We start from the raw sequence: 18,413 nt of genomic DNA on the forward strand, positions 1-18,413 counted from the left end.
GGGAATATATGTTTTATTGACACTTTGGTGCTTGTGATAGGAAATAAAGTAAGATCTGTCAATGTTAGGTAAAAGTACAATAGGGTAACCACTAACGCTACTACATTTCCACAAACACTTACCTGTTATGACTGATCCATCTGATTCTGGACCATTTCCCAATCCCTGGTACTCTGTGACACTGAAGGCTCCGGAACTATCATCTCCTACAGACTGAGAGAGATCTTGTATGTCCCCCAGTCCCTGTAGGAAATCTCCAGACATAGGGCTACCAAGATTGTCATCTTCTAGGGAGGACAGAGGACAAAGCTGGTTTTCTGCATCTACCATCATGGTGCACACAGTGTGACCCTTTAATGCTCATTAGACTGTAAAGGAGAAAAAGATATAAAAAGTAACTAAACAGCAAATTATAAATGCTACAATGTTTTTCACCCTGTTTGTCATATGTTTTCGTTCATGATCCCACCTAAAAATCTTAACTGCTGAAAGTCAATTAGGAGGTAATTTTAAAAGGCATTACATGTGTAAATGTAACATTCTATCATAGTAATTTTGAAAAGCCATTTACACACGTAAAGGGCATTTACACATTAATATCCTATGGATAAGTCAATGACGTATACTATAGCAATTTTCAAAAGCCCACTTAAACATGGTGCATTTACATTTGTAAAACCCAATTTTAAGCATATTAAGGGGCAGATTTTTAATATTACGTGCGCGGGGTACATTTGTGCGCGCTACCCGGCGCGCACAAATGTACACCTGATTTTATAACATGTGTGCACTGCTGCGCGCATGTTATAAAATCCGGGGTCGGCACGCACAAGGGGGTGCACACTTGTGCACCTTGCGCGTGCCGAGCCCAAGGGGAGCCCCCATGGCTTTCCCCGTTTCCTCCAAGGCCACGCCGAATTCGGAGCGGCCTTGAAGGGAACTTTTTTTTTGTCCCCCCCAGCTTTCCCTCCCTTCCCCTATCTAACCCACCCCCTACCTTATTTCACGGAGTTACAGTACCTCTGGCAGGCGTAACTTGTGCGTGCCGGCGCGTGAACCTCCAGCACAGCCACTGTGCTGGAGGACTCGGGACCGCCCCCGGACCGCCCCTTTTTCAAAGCCCCAGGACATACGTGCGTCCCGGGTCTTGTGCATGCCGCCGAGCCTACGCAAAATAGGCTCGGCGCGCGCAGGGGTAGGTTTTTGGGGGTTATGTGTTATAGCGTTTGCTAATCAGTACTGATTGGTATCTTCATATCAGATGGCAATATGAACAAACTACCATTTTGCTCTCTGAAACCAGAACATACAATATTTTAGAAATAATACATAGGATCAAGTAAAAATCTTTTGTAGAAAAGAGATAGTAAAATTGCTTACCTTGTAATAGGTATTATCCCAGGACAGCAGGATGTAGTCCTCACATATGGGTGATGTCACTGGCTGAGCCCTATCAAGGAAAACTTTCTGTCAAAGTTTCTAGAAACATTTGACTGGCATCCTGAGCCCACTGAGCATGCTATGATTTATTTTTTATTTATTTATATTTATTTATTTAAGGTTTTTATATACCGGCAATCATGAGCACATATCTTGCTGGTTTACATGGAACGGGAGTGCATTAAATACAACAACTAGAACTGTGGTGATCGAAGGAGCAGTTACAAATAACAAGGGTAGCAGAACTTGGATAAGAAGGAAGAGATAGGAAAGAATAAACGGTTGAACGATATACAAATAAATTAAATGCTATGTAAAAATGGCATGATTAATGGCTGAATATTTGAAGTCCTTGGTTTGTATCTATAACGTGATATTAGATTGTGTCTGGGAAAGCTTGCTTGAATAACCAAGTCTTAAGTCCTTTCCTAAAAGTTAAGAGGCAGGGTTCCAGTCTGAGATCTGTGGGAATGGAATTCCACAGAGAAGGGCCAGCAGTGGAGGTGGCACGATCTCTTAGAGTGATGTGTTTGGTCATTTTCGCAGGGGGAACTTTGAGGGCGCCTCGGTAGACATTTCTGGTAGGTCTTGTCGAGTTGTATGCTTGGAGGGGGATTTGTAGATCGAGGGAGATGCGTTGATGAATAGTTTTGAAGATGACACAAATGGCTTTGTACATGATACGGAAGTGTACGGGTAGCCAATGTAACTCTTTCAGAATGGGGGATATGTGGTCTCTCTTTCTTGTGCCTGTTAGTAATCGAGCTGCTGAATTTTGAACCATCTGTAGTGGTTTGGAGTAGGAAGAGGGCAGACCTAGCAATAGGGAATTGCAGTAGTCTAATTTTGCAAAAATGACTGCTTGGATGATCGTTCTGAAGTCTTGGGCATGGAAAAGAGGTCTTATCCTCTTCAGAACCTGGAGTTTATAGAAGCAGTCTTTGGTTGTTTTGTTGATATGGGCCTTGAAGTTTAGCCGGTTGTCTATTATCACTCCTAAGTCTCGAACTTGTGTGGTAGGTAGGTTGGTGGGAAGAGTAGTGTTGGAGATGTTGGTTTCCGGAGAAATGAGAAGGATTTCTGTCTTAGAAGAGTTTAAGATGAGGTGTAGGTTGTTTAGTAGTTGTTTGATTTTCAGGTGGCATGATTCCCAGTAGTCAAGAGTTTCAGAGTATGTATCTTTGATGGGGATGATGATTTGGATATCGTCTGCATAAAGGAAGTACTTTAGATTGAGGTTGGTGAGGAGTTGGCAGAGAGGAAGAAGATAGATATTAAATAGGGTCGGAGATAATGAAGAACCTTGAGGGACTCCTATGACAGAGTCAAATCTAGAGGATTCCTTGTTTTGGATTTTAACTTTGTAACCTCTGTTATCCCTCGAGCCACAGGGGTCTCCCTTCAGTCTCGTTTGTAGCAATAAGCTTTAGCCAAAAAATAAAATAATAAAACGTACCGGACCCAACTCCGCAGGGTGGCGGGTGGGTTTCGTGAGGACTACATCCTGCTGTCTTGGGATAACACCTATTACAAGGTAAACAATTTTGCTTTATCCCAGGGCAAGCAGAATGCTAGTCTTCACATATGGGTGATTAGCAAGCTACAGGCTGAGTCATCCTTGTATTGGACCAACAGCGTACAACTTGTGCAACAGGCACAACAACTGGTGTACTATTGGAGAAAATGAGGCAGCCTGAAATCACGGAAGGTTGGATGTAGAAGGAGTTGGGATTACACTGGAAACAAGTTCTTTAAGACAGATTGTCCGTAGGCTGAATCCTGTCTTCCTTCCTTGTCCAGGCAGTAGTGAGCCGCAAAGGTGTGAAGAGAACTCCATGTTGCGGCTTTACATATGTCAGCTATTGGCACTTAACGATAGTGTGCTACTGAGGTTGACATTGCTCTTACTGAATGCGCCTTTACTCGCCCTTGGAGAGGAAGGCCTGCTTTTTCATAACAGAATTCTATACAAACTGCAAGCCAGTTAGACAGAGTTTGTTTGCCCACAGCTTTTCCAGGTTTGTTTTTATCAAAAGATACAAGAGCTGGGTGGATTTCCTATGGGCTGCAGTGCGATCTAAGTAATATGTGATCGCACGTTTACAGTCCAAGGTGTGTAAAGCCCTCTCTCCTTGGTGAGAGTGCGGTTTTGGGAAGAAAGTAGGCAAGATGACTGATTGATTCAAGTGGAATTCCGTAACTACCTTGGGGAGAAATTTTGGATGTGTACGGAGTACCACTCGGTCATGCAGGAATTTTGTGAAGGGTGAGTATGTGACAAGTGCTTGTAACTCACTAACTCTTCTAGCAGATGTGATGGCTATAAGAACATAAGAAATTGCCATGCTGGGTCAGACCAAGGGTCCATCAAGCCCAGCATCCTGTTTCCAACAGAGGCCAAAACCAGGCCACAAGAACCTGGCAATTACCCAAACTCTAAGAAGATCCCATGCTACTGATGCAATTAATAGCAGTGGCTATTCCCTAAGTATAATTGATTAATAGCCATTAATGGACTTCTCCTCCAAGAACTTATCCAAACCTTTTTTGAACCCAGCTACACTAACTGCACTAACCACATCCTCTGGCAACAAATTCCAGAGCTTTATTGTGCGTTGAGTGAAAAAGAATTTTCTCCGATTAGTCTTAAATGTGCTATTTGCTAACTTCATGGAATGCCCCCTAGTCCTTCTATTATTCGAAAGTGTAAATAACCGAGTCACATCTACTCGTTCAAGACCTCTCATGATCTTAAAGACCTCTATCATATCCCCCCCTCAGCTGTCTCTTCTCCAAGCTGAACAGCCCTAACCTCTTCAGTCTTTCCTCATAGGGGAGCTGTTCCATCCGCTTTATCATTTTGGTTGCCCTTCTCTGTACCTTCTCCATCGCAACTATATCTTTTTTGAGATGCGGCGACCAGAATTGTACACAGTATTCAAGGTGCGGTCTCACCATGGAGCGATACAGAGGCATTATGACATATTAAGAATATCGTCTTCCAGGTAAGAAATTTGACATCACAGGAATCCATGGGTTCAAAAGGAGAATGCATGAGCCTCGTTAATACTACATTAAGGTCCCATTCTGTGACTGGTGGTCGGTGAGGAGGTTTAAGTTGAATTAAACCTCTCATAAACCTACTAACGAGGGGTTGCACTGATATCGGTGCATCCCCGACGGTACTGTGATAAGCTGAGATTGCACTTAAGTGTACCCTTACAGATGAGGTCTGGAGACCAGAGTCTGAGAGGTGCCACAGATAGTCTAATAAAGATGATGTAGTGCAGGAAAAAGGGTCAATACCGTTTTGTGTGCACCACATGGTAAACCTTTTCCACTTAGCACGATAGTTCTTTCATGTGGAGGGTTTGCGTGAAGCTACAAGCACTTGAGACATTAGTTGAAAGATTGAGAGGTTGCAGAATCAAGCTTTCAACATCCATGCTATGAGGGATAGGGATTGAAGGTTGGGATGGCGCAACCTGCCCTGATCCTGAGTTATAAGAGTGGGTGCTGTGCCCAGGCAAATTGGGTCTCTGATCGAGAGATCGAGGAGTATTGGAAACCATACTTGTCAAGGCCAATATGGGGCTATGAGTATCATGGACCTTTTGTCCTGTTGTAGCTTCACTAGAGTCTTGGGTATTAGTGGTATCGGGGTACACGCGTATAGAAGGACTGAATTCCAGTGGCGAGCAAAGGCGTCCCTGGGTAAGCGGCTTCTCTGCCTGGGCAGGGAGCAAAAGTTGTCCACTTTGTAATTCAGTTGTGATGCAAAGAGGTCTACTGTTTGTTGACCCCAATGTTGAAATATCCTGGTCGTTACTACGGGATCCAGGGACCACTCGTGAGGTTGGAATTCACGACTGAGGCGGTCCGCCACTACATTGTGAATGCCTGCTAGATAAGTGGCCCGGAGAAAGATTGCGTGCGTTAGGGCCCAGCTCCAAATTTGTGCAGCTTCTTGACAAAAGGAGATATGAGCCCGTACATCCCTGTTTGTTTATGTACCACATGGCTACTGTGTTGTCTGTTTGTAACAGAACAGTCTTGTGGGAAAGGCAGTCCTTGAACGCATGCAGCACATAACGTATAGCTCGAAGCTCTAGGAAATTTATCTGAAATGTGGCTTCAAGTTTTGTCCAAGTACCATGAGTCTGCAGATGCCCAATGTGTGCGCCCCACCCGAAGGTGGATGCATCTGTAGTTAACGTCACTTGCAGAATCGGTTGTTGGAAAGGTAGGCCTGTGAGCAAGTTGTCCTCGTTCATCCACCATAGGAGCGAGGACCGTAGTTGTTGAGTTACTTGAACTGGATAAGACAGTGGTTGAATGGCTTGTACCCACTGCCTTCGAGTGTCCATTGAGTGACTCTCATGGCTAATCTGGCCATAGGAGTGACATGAACTGTGGAAGCCATGTGACCCAAAAGAGTGAGACATTGATGAGCTGTCACCTGCGTCCGTGCGCGTAGAGAGCCTGCTAACGAGGCGAGTGTCTGTGCGCGATCTTTTGGAAGGAAAGCTTTTGACGTTATGGTGTTTAATTCTGCTCAGAGGAATTGCAACAGGTGAGATGGTGTGAAGTGGGATTTCTGGTAGTTGATTAGGAATCCCATCGAATGGAGTAGATTTATCGTGAGCTTGAGAGAATTGAGAGCTCCTTGTTGGTGTTTGGCTTCTGATGAGCCAGTCGTCTAGATAAGGAAAAACGTGCACGCCTTCTTTGTGCAAGTGGGCAGCTGCCACTGCCAGGCACTTTGTGAACACTCGAGGTGCTGAGGCAAGACCGAATGGCAGCACCCTGTACTGGAAATGTTGATGTCCCACTAAGAAACGCAGATATCTGCGATGAGGAGGGAATATTGGAATATGAGCGTAAACGTCTTGAAGATCCAGAGAACAGAGCCAATCTCCTTTTTGAAGTAGAGGTAACAAGGTGCCCAATGACACCATCCTGAATTTTTCCTTTTGTAGATATTTGTTGAGCTTCCGGAGGTCCAATATGGGACGTAGGCCTCCTGTTTTCTTTGGAATGAGGAAATAATGGGAGTAGAATCCTCTGCCCTGCTGAGGTCGAGGAAATGGTTCCACGGCCCTGGCTCTCAGAGGGTGGGTAATTCTTTTTGTAAGAGTTTGGATTAATTTTTCACTGTCCAAGACGAGGTGGGTGGAGTATCGTTTGGTACAGTGAGGAAGTCTAGGTGGTACCCTTGAGATGTTATCGAGAGTACCCATTGGTCTGTAGTGATGTGCGACCAATTGTGATGGAAGAAAGTGATCCGACCACCTACTGGCAAATTTGGGGTCGGATTGGTAGGTAGGCTTCTGTTCTCTGGTGAGATTTCAAAATCCCGAAGCCAGGCCTGTTTGCAGAGGGGGTTGAGCTCTAGGTGCTCTTGGTTGTTGGGTCTGCGATCTTTGTGCTGGCCTTGATGACCTTCTACAGGTAGCAGGAGAATAGTATCTCCGTGGTCTATAATATGGCCTCTTTGAATCCTTCCTTGGAAGTCTTCATGTGGATGTTTGGGACTCCGGTGGAGCAGAGGAAAGTTGACGTAATGTTTCTGAATGTTCCTTCAGCTGGGAGACTGCTTCATGTACTTTATCTCCAAAAAGATTGTCTCCTGCACAAGGAAGATCAGCAAGCTTCTCTTGCACTTCTGGTCTCAGGTTGGAGGCCTTGAGTCAGGCCCATCTGCGGGCACTTATGCCTGTGGCAGACATTCTAGATGAAGTCGCGAAGCTGTCATAAGCTGCTCTAACTTCATGTTTCCCAGCTTCTAGGCCCTTATGGATAATGCTGTTGAAGGAATCTTGAAATTGTTGGGGGGAGAGATTCCGATAACTCCTGAATTTGTTTCCACAGATTATGCTGATATTGCGTCATATAGAGTTGGTAGGATGCAATTCTGGACACTAGCAATGATCCTTGAAACATTTTTCTGCCGACGGTGTCCAAAAATCTGTGATCTTTCCCAGGAGGATTCGATGAATGAGTTTTAATTCTTTTAGACCTCTTTTGAGCTGATTCTACTACTACCGATTGGTGAGGTAGTTGAGTTTTCTGGAAGCCAGGAATATGCTGGACTAGATAGGTAGCATCAGTCCGTTTATTTGCAGGTGGTATGTGCAAGGATGCTCCCATAGCCTGTGTTGCAAGTCCACTAGAACTTCGTGAACTGGTATTGCCAGGACTTCCTTAGGTGGATCCACAAACTGTAATACTTCCAGAGTTTTCTGTCTAGTATCTTCTTCGGATACTAGCTGAAAAGGGATAGTATCAGCCATGTCTTTGATGAAATTAGAGAAAGAGAGGTCCTCTGGAGGGGATTTCCTTCTTTCCTCCAGAGGAGAAGGATCTGAGAGGACTTCCTCCAAGGAAGAGTCAGTATTTGGATCATCCCAAGTGTCCGATGAATGTGGACAAGGAGTCGATGGAAGAGGAAAGGATGGCATCGACGGTTTCACCTGTGGTCTCGATGGAAATAGCGGAGAAAACGATGGCCGTGGATGAGAGATTCCCAATGGACCTGGAGTAGGTTCAGGCATCGGAACTTCCTTTGTTATTTCTTCTTCTTCAATCGGTCTTGGCATCGGGACATCGGGTGGTTGCACCGGAATGGCACCGATGAGAGTGTCCAACTTCGCTAATATTGGCGCCAAGAAGGACATATCTGGCACCGGCATTGGTGTCAGTGAGGGTAATGGTGTCGGTGGATGAACCGGAACCGGCGATGGACTCGGTGACGGTATCGAATTGACACCAGTGACGGGAGTGGAACCGGAGTCGGCGATGGAGCTGGCATCGAAGGTGGAACCGTCATCGGTGCTGGCATCGAAGTCATGTCACGGAGTGCGTCTAGAACTGCCTTTTGGATATAATCATCCAGTTCTGCCCTCATAGCTGGTGAAACCAGAGCAGTTATGGGGGGAGGCAGTGAAGGCGATACCTATATCTCCACAGGTCCCTGTGGAGGTACGGTTGCTGGCATCGATATCAGTGGGGATCGCCTAGGAGTTGAAGGCCTTGAAGGACACAGAGACTCCTCTCTCCGAGGTTTCTTCAGAGTTGGTTCGATAATTGTCGAGGAAACTCCGGTTATCGGGTCCAATTCCGGATCCTGAGGCCTCCGGTGTCGATGACAGTGTTTCTGTCGATGTTCAACACCTTTTTCGATCGTAGATGTAGACTATCGATGACCATGAAGGGGTTGGTGAAGGCCAAACATCTGCTTCATCCGGCCGAAGTCTAGTTTTTAAGACGACTTTTCTAATCGCTCCAGCTAGAGATTGTGTTGAAGTTGAAGTCGACGGCATCAGGTGAAGATGGAATAGATGTTCCATTTTTTCCATGCACGCTCGTCTGCCTTTCTGCGTCATCTCGGCGCATATCGGGCATGTCGAAACATCAAGTCTCTCACCGAGACAGAGTACACACTTGATGTGTGGGTCCATTATGGACATAGTGCGGGAGCAATTCAGGCACTTTTTAAAACCGGTAGCCATAACGAAGGCTGGACAGCCTTCGACGACGTTCTGACTCGGTTTAACAATAACAGAACCAACCGGAAAAATTTTAAACACTTACTGATGGTGGAAAAAGGGAGACCCCTACGGCAGGATATGTTTTTTCCCGAATTTTCTAAACTTTATTTGTAGTGAATATTCACCACATAGGGCTCCTATAACCGTGAGGCTAACAGCAGCGCAGAAAAAAGAAGACTGAAGGGAAACCCCTGTGGCTCGAGGGATCATGGCATGCTGGGTATGCTCAGTGGGCTCAGGATGCCAGTCAAAAGTTTCTAGAAACTTTGACAGAAAGTTTTCCGTGATAGGGCTCCATCAGTGACGTCACCCATATGTGAGGACTAGCATCCTGCTTGTCCTGGGATAATGCATAATATGTACATCCAGCTACACTTTCCTATGAATGGAATTTAATTCAGCAGCAAAAATAATGACCAGAAATTAAAAACAGAGAAACAGAAATCTTGGAATACTAAATCACCAATCCCCAATATTCTCCTTCAGTACTCTGCCCATACATGTGAATCAAAGGACTGGGGATTATAATTCAAATCACAAATGATATAAAATGTGCATTCAGCCTTGCAAGGCAGTTTATCAAGCAGAACAAATCACAGTATGGACAAGTTACTGATGCAATAATACAAATCTCTGCAACATCAGTTCGCATAATTCACAGTGGTACTCCAGTGTCTGGACTGCACAAGGCAATATATTAGCTTACGGCCGAATTTTAAAACGGCCGTGCGCGTAAAAATCGGCACTTATGCAGGTGGCCGAGCCCTGCACACATTTTCAAAAGGGCCCGGCCGCGAGCATAAGTGCCGATACGCGCACAAATGCCAGGCCCTGAAAAAGGGGCAAGCTGGGGAGCGTGGTCTGGGCGGGACAGAGGCTGGCCAGGACAGCGGCTATTAGCCACTGTCCTGAGGACTGCCAGTGTGTGCAAACTACTTCTGCTCCAGGGGAGCAGTAAGCAGTAAAACAAAAAAAAAACGTAAGTTGCTGGGACAGGTTTAGGGGGTGGGGAGGAGAGAGGAAGAGGGAGGGAGTTTAGGTGGGGGGGGAGGGGTACGGAACTGGGGAAGGCCTGATTGCGTCGCCGCGCATAATTTACTAACATCCACCCCCCCCCCCCGCACATGCGCGCGTCCCATGGATTTTATAAAATCCGCACATCCATGTGCACGCACTGGGAACCGCGCACACATGGCCAGACGCGCGTGCACCTTTTAAAATCTACCCCTGTGCCACTAACATGGGCTGCCCAAACCTGTTCTGGTGATCCCAGTATATGCAAAATTTCTCTCATACAGATTCACTGTGGTTATCCTGAATACCTGACTGGCTATGGGGGTCACCAGGACAGGTTTGGGAAGTCCTGTGTCCTAAAACCTGTCTTCCAATCATTACATGACTCCTCTTCGGTTTGTATGGAGGACATCCCCTAGTGTTTAATCACATAAGAGCATGAGCATGCTGAGACTTTCACTGCAGCTGGGAGCAGTGACGCTGGCTCAACTCTTTGTCAACTGAACAGTGAGGACTGAATCTTGTGTCACGCACACAAGGGAAGTAAAACAAATGCTTCCAACAGTACGAATCCTGGAACAGCAAATGTGGGCTTTGTTAAAAAGGATAACTAATGGACGGCAGAGAATTTTACTTTTAAAGGGACATTCATTTTAAGGAAACTTTCATATCTATTTCATAATCTAATTAAAGTGAAAAAAAGAGCAAGCTATAAATGCACCATAACAAATTCAACTATTTGTTTTCTGTTACTGCTTGAGTGGCTCTGTGGTTATTTGTTCAGTTTAATACAAATACAGGTGAATTTTCAAAGGAGTTATGCAAGCAAATGTAACATTCTATCATAGAAATTTTCAAAAGCCATTTACCCATGTTAAGTGCTCTTAATGTGGGTAAAACCTTTTGACAAATTCAATGGCATGTATTGTAGCAATTTACAAAACGCCCACTTACATGGGTAAAGTGCATTCCCATGTGTAAAACCCAGTTTTAAGTGTGTGAATGTTTTGAAAAGCAGGCACATAGTATTTTAAGATGGTGCTGCTACTGTCAATGAGATGGATGTGTTCCCATTCTTTGGTTAATAACGAGTTTCTCTAGGATAACAAAATGTAATTTATTTATTTATTTATTGTTTTTATATACCGGGAGTTCCTGTATACAATACATATCACTCCGGTTCACAGGTAACAGTAAAAACTACTGCCGGATGGCAGTTTACATGTAACAAATCTTGGAACAAATCAAACAATTGATCTATAATAAAGAAAACAAACTAAGCTCAACTTTAAGCATATAAATAAGGCAAATAATAATAATGAATAAATAAGGCAGAGAACAATACATTAAAACCAAAGGACAGGGGTTGTTTTTTATCTTCTAGTTCTTAGCTCTCTGGGAATGCTTGCAGGAAGAGCCAAGTCTTGAGTTTTGCCTTAAAAGTAGTATGGCACGGCTCAAGGCGGAGGTCTGGTGGTAGAGAATTCCAGAGAGACGGGCCCGCAGTGGATAGGGCGCGTTTTCTCAGGGAGGATTTTGCATAACAAAATGTATGGCTAGGCGCCCTCTCTCTCTCTCTCTGCATGTGTTTGCTAGAGACAGATGCATATCCATGTGTATTTGAGATAGAGAGTGTGTATTCATGTGGGTCCACTTGCTAATTTCCATATGAGTACTTTTTCATGTGTGTAACTTTCTGATGCTGGTCAAATTACATGCAGAGGTTCTGTGGCATAGGAAAAAGTAATATGTATAGAACCTAAAGCAAATGTGAAGATTTTTATTTTAATGAACTGCTCCAGTTTCTTCTTGCTCTTTCCTTCTGAACCAGTCTGCCAAGGTATCACCCAAACAGTTTTCCTGATTAAAATGTTTTGCCTTTTCTCTGGCAAGTAGAGAAAGGAAAAAAAAAAAAAAAGCTCTAGCTAAATCTTGATGATTTTTCTTAAATTTTGAACCACTACATTTTTCTTTTCTTTTTTTTCTACTGTATGGCTGAACTGCTAGAGACATCTACTCTACCACCAGCAGTGCAACACAGTGCATAAACAGCGGCTATGGAATTACGGGAAGCAGAAAAAAAAAATTGTAGCTCGAAGATGACCTCTTAGTAATATAATAAACAGGCAGCAGGTAGTATCTTACCTCATTAACTGAGTTAGGCACTGAGGAGCCAGGAATGCCCGGCAAAGGGTCATGTAGATCTCATTGGAAACGCTGACTGACAGCGGGACCCCCTGGAATTCAATAGTCTTTAAATTGGATAAATCCTTCTGCAAACCAAAAGATTAAAAAAAAAAAAAAAGATCATATATAAATTCAATCCGAATAGCTTCAAATGGCGTTCTTCAGAAGAATAAGCAGTTTTCCATCAGATTCTACACCCTTTTTTTTCTCAGTTTGTTCCACATCCACCAGGGTAACCTGCAACAGACACATGGTGCTAGATAAGGAGTCCGCGGAGCAGTTTCTGAACTCTGCCCGGCAGCACCCATGCTCATTTTAAGTTATTCACATGTACATACAAACAGCCCAGTTCTCACCACTTATGCTGGCAGGATCCATACAGTACCACCACCACCACCATGGAAACCTGTCAGTCAAAAATCGAATGCCATAATTGTGAAATTTGGAACCTGCTGTACCTTCACCTAACACAAGTGCTGCATAACGATAGCTTAATCATTACAATTCATCAGGTAATGATTAACAAGCTAACTGTGCAAGCAGACACCCACACTGTAAATAATGAATTAAAAAATACTATCCATCTGTGTATTTGTATGATCTCAGTTTCCTTCAAGCAACAAAACTAGTTAAAAGTAATCAGAGTCCAGATTCCTGTTTCTTTCTTTAAATCAGTCTTATTTAGGAGGGCTTAACCACATTAGGAAGTTCTTCTGCTAAAATATGTAATTCCCTTAACAAAATATAAATAATCAATGGCTGCCGTCAGAGTTCAATGCCATAGCCCAGCTGGTGGACCGCCCGACGCGTGACTTGGCCCGGGTTCTCATTGCTCGGTGAAAGTGACACCACTCTGAAGGACCTGCCCTCCCAGTAATCGACTGCTTGATTTCATTTACAGCTCCTGCCCAGGGCTTCAAAAATCAGAACGGCAGCTCCTTGGCCAAGTCAAGAATGACTGAGCCAGGATAGGAGGGAAGGAAAGGGAAGAGAGAGACAGGGCAAGGGGACAAAGGGATGAGGGTCAAGTAGATTTCCTTCTAATGCAAAAAACACTCACTGGGTGAAATCACACCCCAAATTTCCTAACACACCGATTCTATAGGGGATAGCTTCCGAAAGAGCTCACCCAGGTGCAAAGTAAGCGGGGACCAGATATCGCTAGACTCAGTGCCACTTTTCAAAGGGAAAATCTGTGCATGCTTTCGCTTTGAAAAAAATCGCCATAGGCACAGAGCGCCAGTGGGCACTGGATGGAAAAAACTCGCCGTGCAAAGATTTGGAAATGCAATCCACGTGCATTCATTTTCCTCTCCCGACCTAAGATGCATCCCCAGGAACACATCCTCCAAACACGTGTAAGAGAACCCAAACATATGCTTTTAGCTGGGTTAAGGGTGGGCAGCTTTCTGATGTCTCTTGCCCAGGTAAAAAAAAAAATAAAAAATTAAAATCATTACGTAGCCTGATAAATGGCATTTGAAAACTGCTTTACCCATTAAAATCCTATTTTAAAAAAAAAAGCTTCTCTCTATTCCAAGCCAATGGGAAAATTCTGGGAAAATAAAAAAAGGTCCTATGTATTAGCATTTAAACGCTGTGACCATTTACATTTTGAGAGGCGTAACTGGCAATATGCAACAGAAAATCATCAAGTAAAAAACAGACCTGCAGTGCAATCTTATCATGCTTGTCGAAGGAAAATATTTTAGATTTATTGAAGTATTGTCATTAGAAATCCCAGCATCAGGTGTTATCAATTTCCTGCAAAATCATGGAAATAATGGCCAATGAATAAAAAAAAAACAAAAACGGCAACACCTTTTCATTAGTTCAACTTAACACATTTCTTCATCAGCTTTCAGGAGTTGCACTCTATCAGGCGAAAATAAAATGAATGACATTGCAAACTACAATCCAACCTACACTTACTTATACATTCAGGCAACATCATCTTTGGGTCATTCGGTAAAGATCACAAACGCTAGCCACAATCATTCTGTATTAAGTTTGTTCAATCAAAAAAAAAAGAAAAAGAAAAATCGCTTCCAACTTGTTGACCATTATTATCATTATTTGGCATTTCTACAGAGGCTGGCTAAATCTTCCTCTCTTCATCTCTATAGTCCTTAATCTACAAATAACCTTCAAATATTTACAAGTATAGGGCTTTACTTCTTTGATGTGGGGACCAGAATGGGATCTGCATACTCGGACGGTGGCGCTACAATAGTAAACAACCCGGTGGGAGGGGAAGACATATAGGGGCAGATTTTAAAAGCCCTGCATGTGTAAATCCAGCTTGATTTACGCGCGTAGGGGGGTTACGCGCGCCGAGCCTATTTTGCATAGGCCCGGCGACGCGCGCAAGCTCCGGGACGCACGTATGTCCCGGGGCTTTGTGAAAGGGGTGGGGTGGACCGAATCGGGTGCGGGACTGAGGCCTCCGGCAAAGCGGCCGTGCCGGGGGATCGCATGCCGGCACTCGGCTGGTGCGCGCAACCTACGCCTGCCTGGAGGCAGGCACAACTTATGGAATAAAGGGTTTAGGTAGGGCTGGGGGGCGGAGGGAACAGGGAAAGCCATCGGGGCTCCCCTAGGGCTTGGCGTGCGCATGGTGCACAAGTGTGCACCCCCTAGCACCCCCTAGCACGCCCCTGCATTTTATAGCATGCACGCGGCTGCGCTCGCATGTTATAAAATCGGGCGTACATTTGTGCGCGCCGGGTTGCGCACACCAATGTACGCCCACGCATACCTCTTAAAATCCAGCCGTTACAGAGCATTTTCCCTAGACAACAAATATAATGCCGGGATCACCAGACCACCACCGTGAAAACCTGTCCTTCACATAGTGCAACAGTGAAAAATAAATGTTAAAAAAGCCTACAAACATTAAGTGCCTCACTAAAGCTACATGCTAACTTTTTTTTTTTTTTTTTTTTTAAAGATGAATCAGTTATCAGTTATAATTAAGATACCTTTCCCATCCTAATTTGTTGCTAAAGTTTTGAGAGCAGAGTTCTAGCAGCTCTATTGGTTTTGGAGAAAAGCATGAAACCTTTGCGGGCTGAGATACGTTTTGTTGAACCAGCACACCTTAACCAAAGCTGTTCCAAAACACGGGCTTTCGAGATGCCCAAATTCCCTCTTCATACGTGACTGCGCAGCTGAAGGAAGCTTTCATACCAAAGAATGTGTGCTGGGAATTCCCACAGCAGATTAAAGATTTGAAGGCTCCTACTGTGCCACTTCAACCTTCATGGCACTGCCAAATTAATGCCAATAAGATCTTAGCCACTCAATAAGGAAAAATCAAGATATTTGACATATTTGTTGGGAAATATTTTTCACTTTGTCAACCAAATACAAAACTCTTCTGGATAAGAAGGATGGCTTGGGTAGGTCATTTCTTACAAGGTGTCCTCTGAATAGGACAGAACCATGGTTCCAGATGTTCCTGCCACTGTGACTTGAAAAGAGTATCTGAATAAGACCATCTGATGTAGGAATAGGCTCTTATTACCCCCAAGCAGGTCAGAATGCAGACATACTGAAAAACTGTGGTGTACTCAAGTTATTTCAACATTTTGATCCACTATCTGAAAGGGAAAAGCTATAGCACTGTCTTTTTGCTTCTGTTCAGAAAGTCTCATGCATTTTTAATACTTTGTACCTGTATTAAGAACATATGAAATTGCCATGCTGGGTCAGCCCATGGGTCCATCAAGCCCAGCATCCTGTTTCCAACAGAGGCCAAGCCAGGCTACAAGTACCTGGCAAGTACCCAAAACTAAGAAGATCCCATGCTACTGATGCAATTAATAGCAGTGGCTATTCCCTAAGTACACTTGATTAATAGCAGTTAATGGACTTCTTCTCCAAGAACTTATCCAAACCTTTTTTGAACCCAGCTACACTAATTGCACTAACTACATCCTCTGGCAACAAATTCCAGAGCTTTATTGTGTGTTGAGTGAAAAAGAATTTTCTCCGATTAGTCTTAAATGTGCTACTTGCTAACTTCATGGAATGCACAGGTGGTATTTCTCTCAATTCTCTCAGTTAAGGGTAAAGGCCCAGCAGAGAAATTTGCATTCTGGAGATAAATGAATGGCTGCGTAGATGGTGTTGACATGAGCATTTTGACTTCCTGGATCATGGGATGATATTTCAAGGATTGCTGAGTAGAGATGAGATCTATTTGTCAAAGGAGGATCGCAAACAGAATGTCAAATCTACTGAGGAAGGCTTTAAACTAGAATCATTGGGGATGGGTGAACAAAACCCTAAGGTAAGTAAAGCAAATACTCATATATAAATAGGAAATACGGGGATAAAAGGAAATATTTGGAAAGCTATGTACACTAATGATCATAGCATGGTGTGATGAGGGGGGATGGTACATCCGTACAAGAATGGAAAAAATGCCAACTCCCACCAGGATGTGAAAAAGGCTCCCAGGAAAAACCCTGGGCAATCCCACACTTGGGAAGAAGAAGAAGCAACACAGATGGGTACAACCCAGGGCTGGCGCATCCATTAGGCGAACTGCGGTAGTTGCCTGGGGCACCGAAGAGCATCCACGTGGTGCCGCGAGCGGGGCCTATCCTACTCGCGGCAAAGAGAAATAGAGACTGTGTGCTTCTCGCGAGCGGGATAGGCCCCGCTTGCGGCACCACGCGGCTGCTCTTCGGCGCCGAAACAGGTAGGGGGTGGGCACGACTGGGAAGGGGGCGTGACCGGGGGGGGGCGGCGGTACAAGGGTCGTCTAGGGCGCCCAATACCCTCGCACCGGCCCTGGTACACCAAATAGAGTGACAGGCTGAGAATGGACTACATGGTGGGGTGGGCGGAGTCATGAGAGAGAGAGAGGAGGAGGAGGAGATACCGAAATTCCCACGGAGACTGGAACAGTAAATGACAGGGGTGGAGGAGGAGATTCAATTCCTGTTTGCTGGAAGTCACAAGGAAGAAAAGGTAGTTCCAGTGGAGAGGGAAGAACCCCCAGAAGAAGCCATGGAGACGAAAGAGTAAGCCCAGAGGAGAGTATTGTCAAAAAGAAAAGGGGGAGGAAGGTGGTTTACAAAAGGTACAGCACAAGACTTTGAACCAATATTGTTTGCATGGGTGGTTGTGGTTGTCCTGATGGTGAAGACTGAGAGGAAGGTCTTAAGGAGAGTCAGATACTACCACAGGAGGGTGGAGGCAAACAACCCCACTTCCATAAGGAGTGGGGTGATTGTGCACTTCTGGGTTTGGGCTGAGTGAGTCTGGGAACACAGAGGAAAAAAAGCAACAACTTGCTTTGGGTCCAGAGACTGTGAGTTTGCGATTTTTTTTTTCAACTGTGCACTGCTCTGTTTGGATTGAGTGAGCCCGAGAACTCAGAGGGAAACCCCCCCCCAAAAAACAGCTTGCTTTAGGACCATAGACTGAGTTTGTGATTTTTATTTTTGTGCACTGCTGTACCCAGGCTGAACGAACCTGAGAGATCCCCAAGGCTAGGACTGGAGACAGTCTGGAAAAAGTGGGGCGATTCGCACTTCTATCCCTGAAAAGATGTCATCAGCGAGTAGGAGACACCACATTGGGAATAAAGTCCCAGATCTAGAGGCAGTCATGGAAGAAGCTGATTTAGGTATAGTAGCTGTCACAGAGACCTGGTACATGGAAAACCATGACTGGAATATGATTATACCCGGCTGTAATCTATTCAGGAAGGACTGGGTAGGAAGGAAAGGAGGCAGCGTGGCATTATATCTAAAGAACAGTATTAAAGCAACAGCATTGTTTAAATAAATAGTAAAGGGTAACGACACTGTACTTTCATAACATACTCCTGATCCTAAAAACATTTTCCTGTAGTCACAAGACAGTAATAAGTGCACAGGGCTCAATTCAGACTTTTTGAGTTGGAACCCCCAAAAGTGGAGCTTTATGCATTGTTAAAGGTTAAGTTTTGTCAATTGAACTGCTCAGTTTGACCTACCGAAATTAAGTTTCTGTAGATGAGTGCCAACTCTATAAAGATTTGAATCAAGCCACGAGTTAAATCAGTTTCTTGGCGATCAAATCCAGAATTGCTAAAAGCAATGCCTAAAACAGAACTGTGCCACAGATTGATTCAGTTTATCAAATCCAAAGAGGTAAGCATAGAAACCTGCTACAGCAGGACTATTGCCTCTGCTCTGTATGGCCAGGTGGCCTAACATATGAACT

The 18,413-nt window shown here is 44.4% G+C and overlaps 1 protein-coding gene across 8 annotated transcripts in view; it reads right to left on the reverse strand.

Moving 5' to 3' along the window:
- The window catches only part of PPARA (peroxisome proliferator activated receptor alpha), a 159,824-nt gene that overhangs the window by 84,557 nt on the left and 56,854 nt on the right, over window positions 1–18,413 (reverse strand). For 6 of the 8 annotated variants that reach the window (XR_003856442.1, XR_003856444.1, XR_003856443.1 and 3 more), the window contains exons 2-3: window positions 12,150–12,277; window positions 123–368 (exon numbers count right to left, since the gene is read on the reverse strand). Coding sequence is in view for 5 of the 8 variants with exons in the window: in XM_029600047.1 (XP_029455907.1) it covers window positions 123–333 (211 nt within the window). In the remaining 3 variants the exon portion in view is untranslated. Of the gene's footprint in view, window positions 1–122; window positions 369–12,149; window positions 12,278–12,547; window positions 12,616–13,859; window positions 13,956–18,413 lie in introns of those variants that run through there. The other 2 variants (XM_029600044.1, XM_029600043.1) reach the window with 2 other exon arrangements.

The sequence above is a fragment of the Rhinatrema bivittatum genome, chromosome 4 (assembly GCF_901001135.1).
Source record: "Rhinatrema bivittatum chromosome 4, aRhiBiv1.1, whole genome shotgun sequence".
Classification (NCBI taxonomy): Eukaryota; Metazoa; Chordata; class Amphibia; order Gymnophiona; family Rhinatrematidae; genus Rhinatrema; species Rhinatrema bivittatum.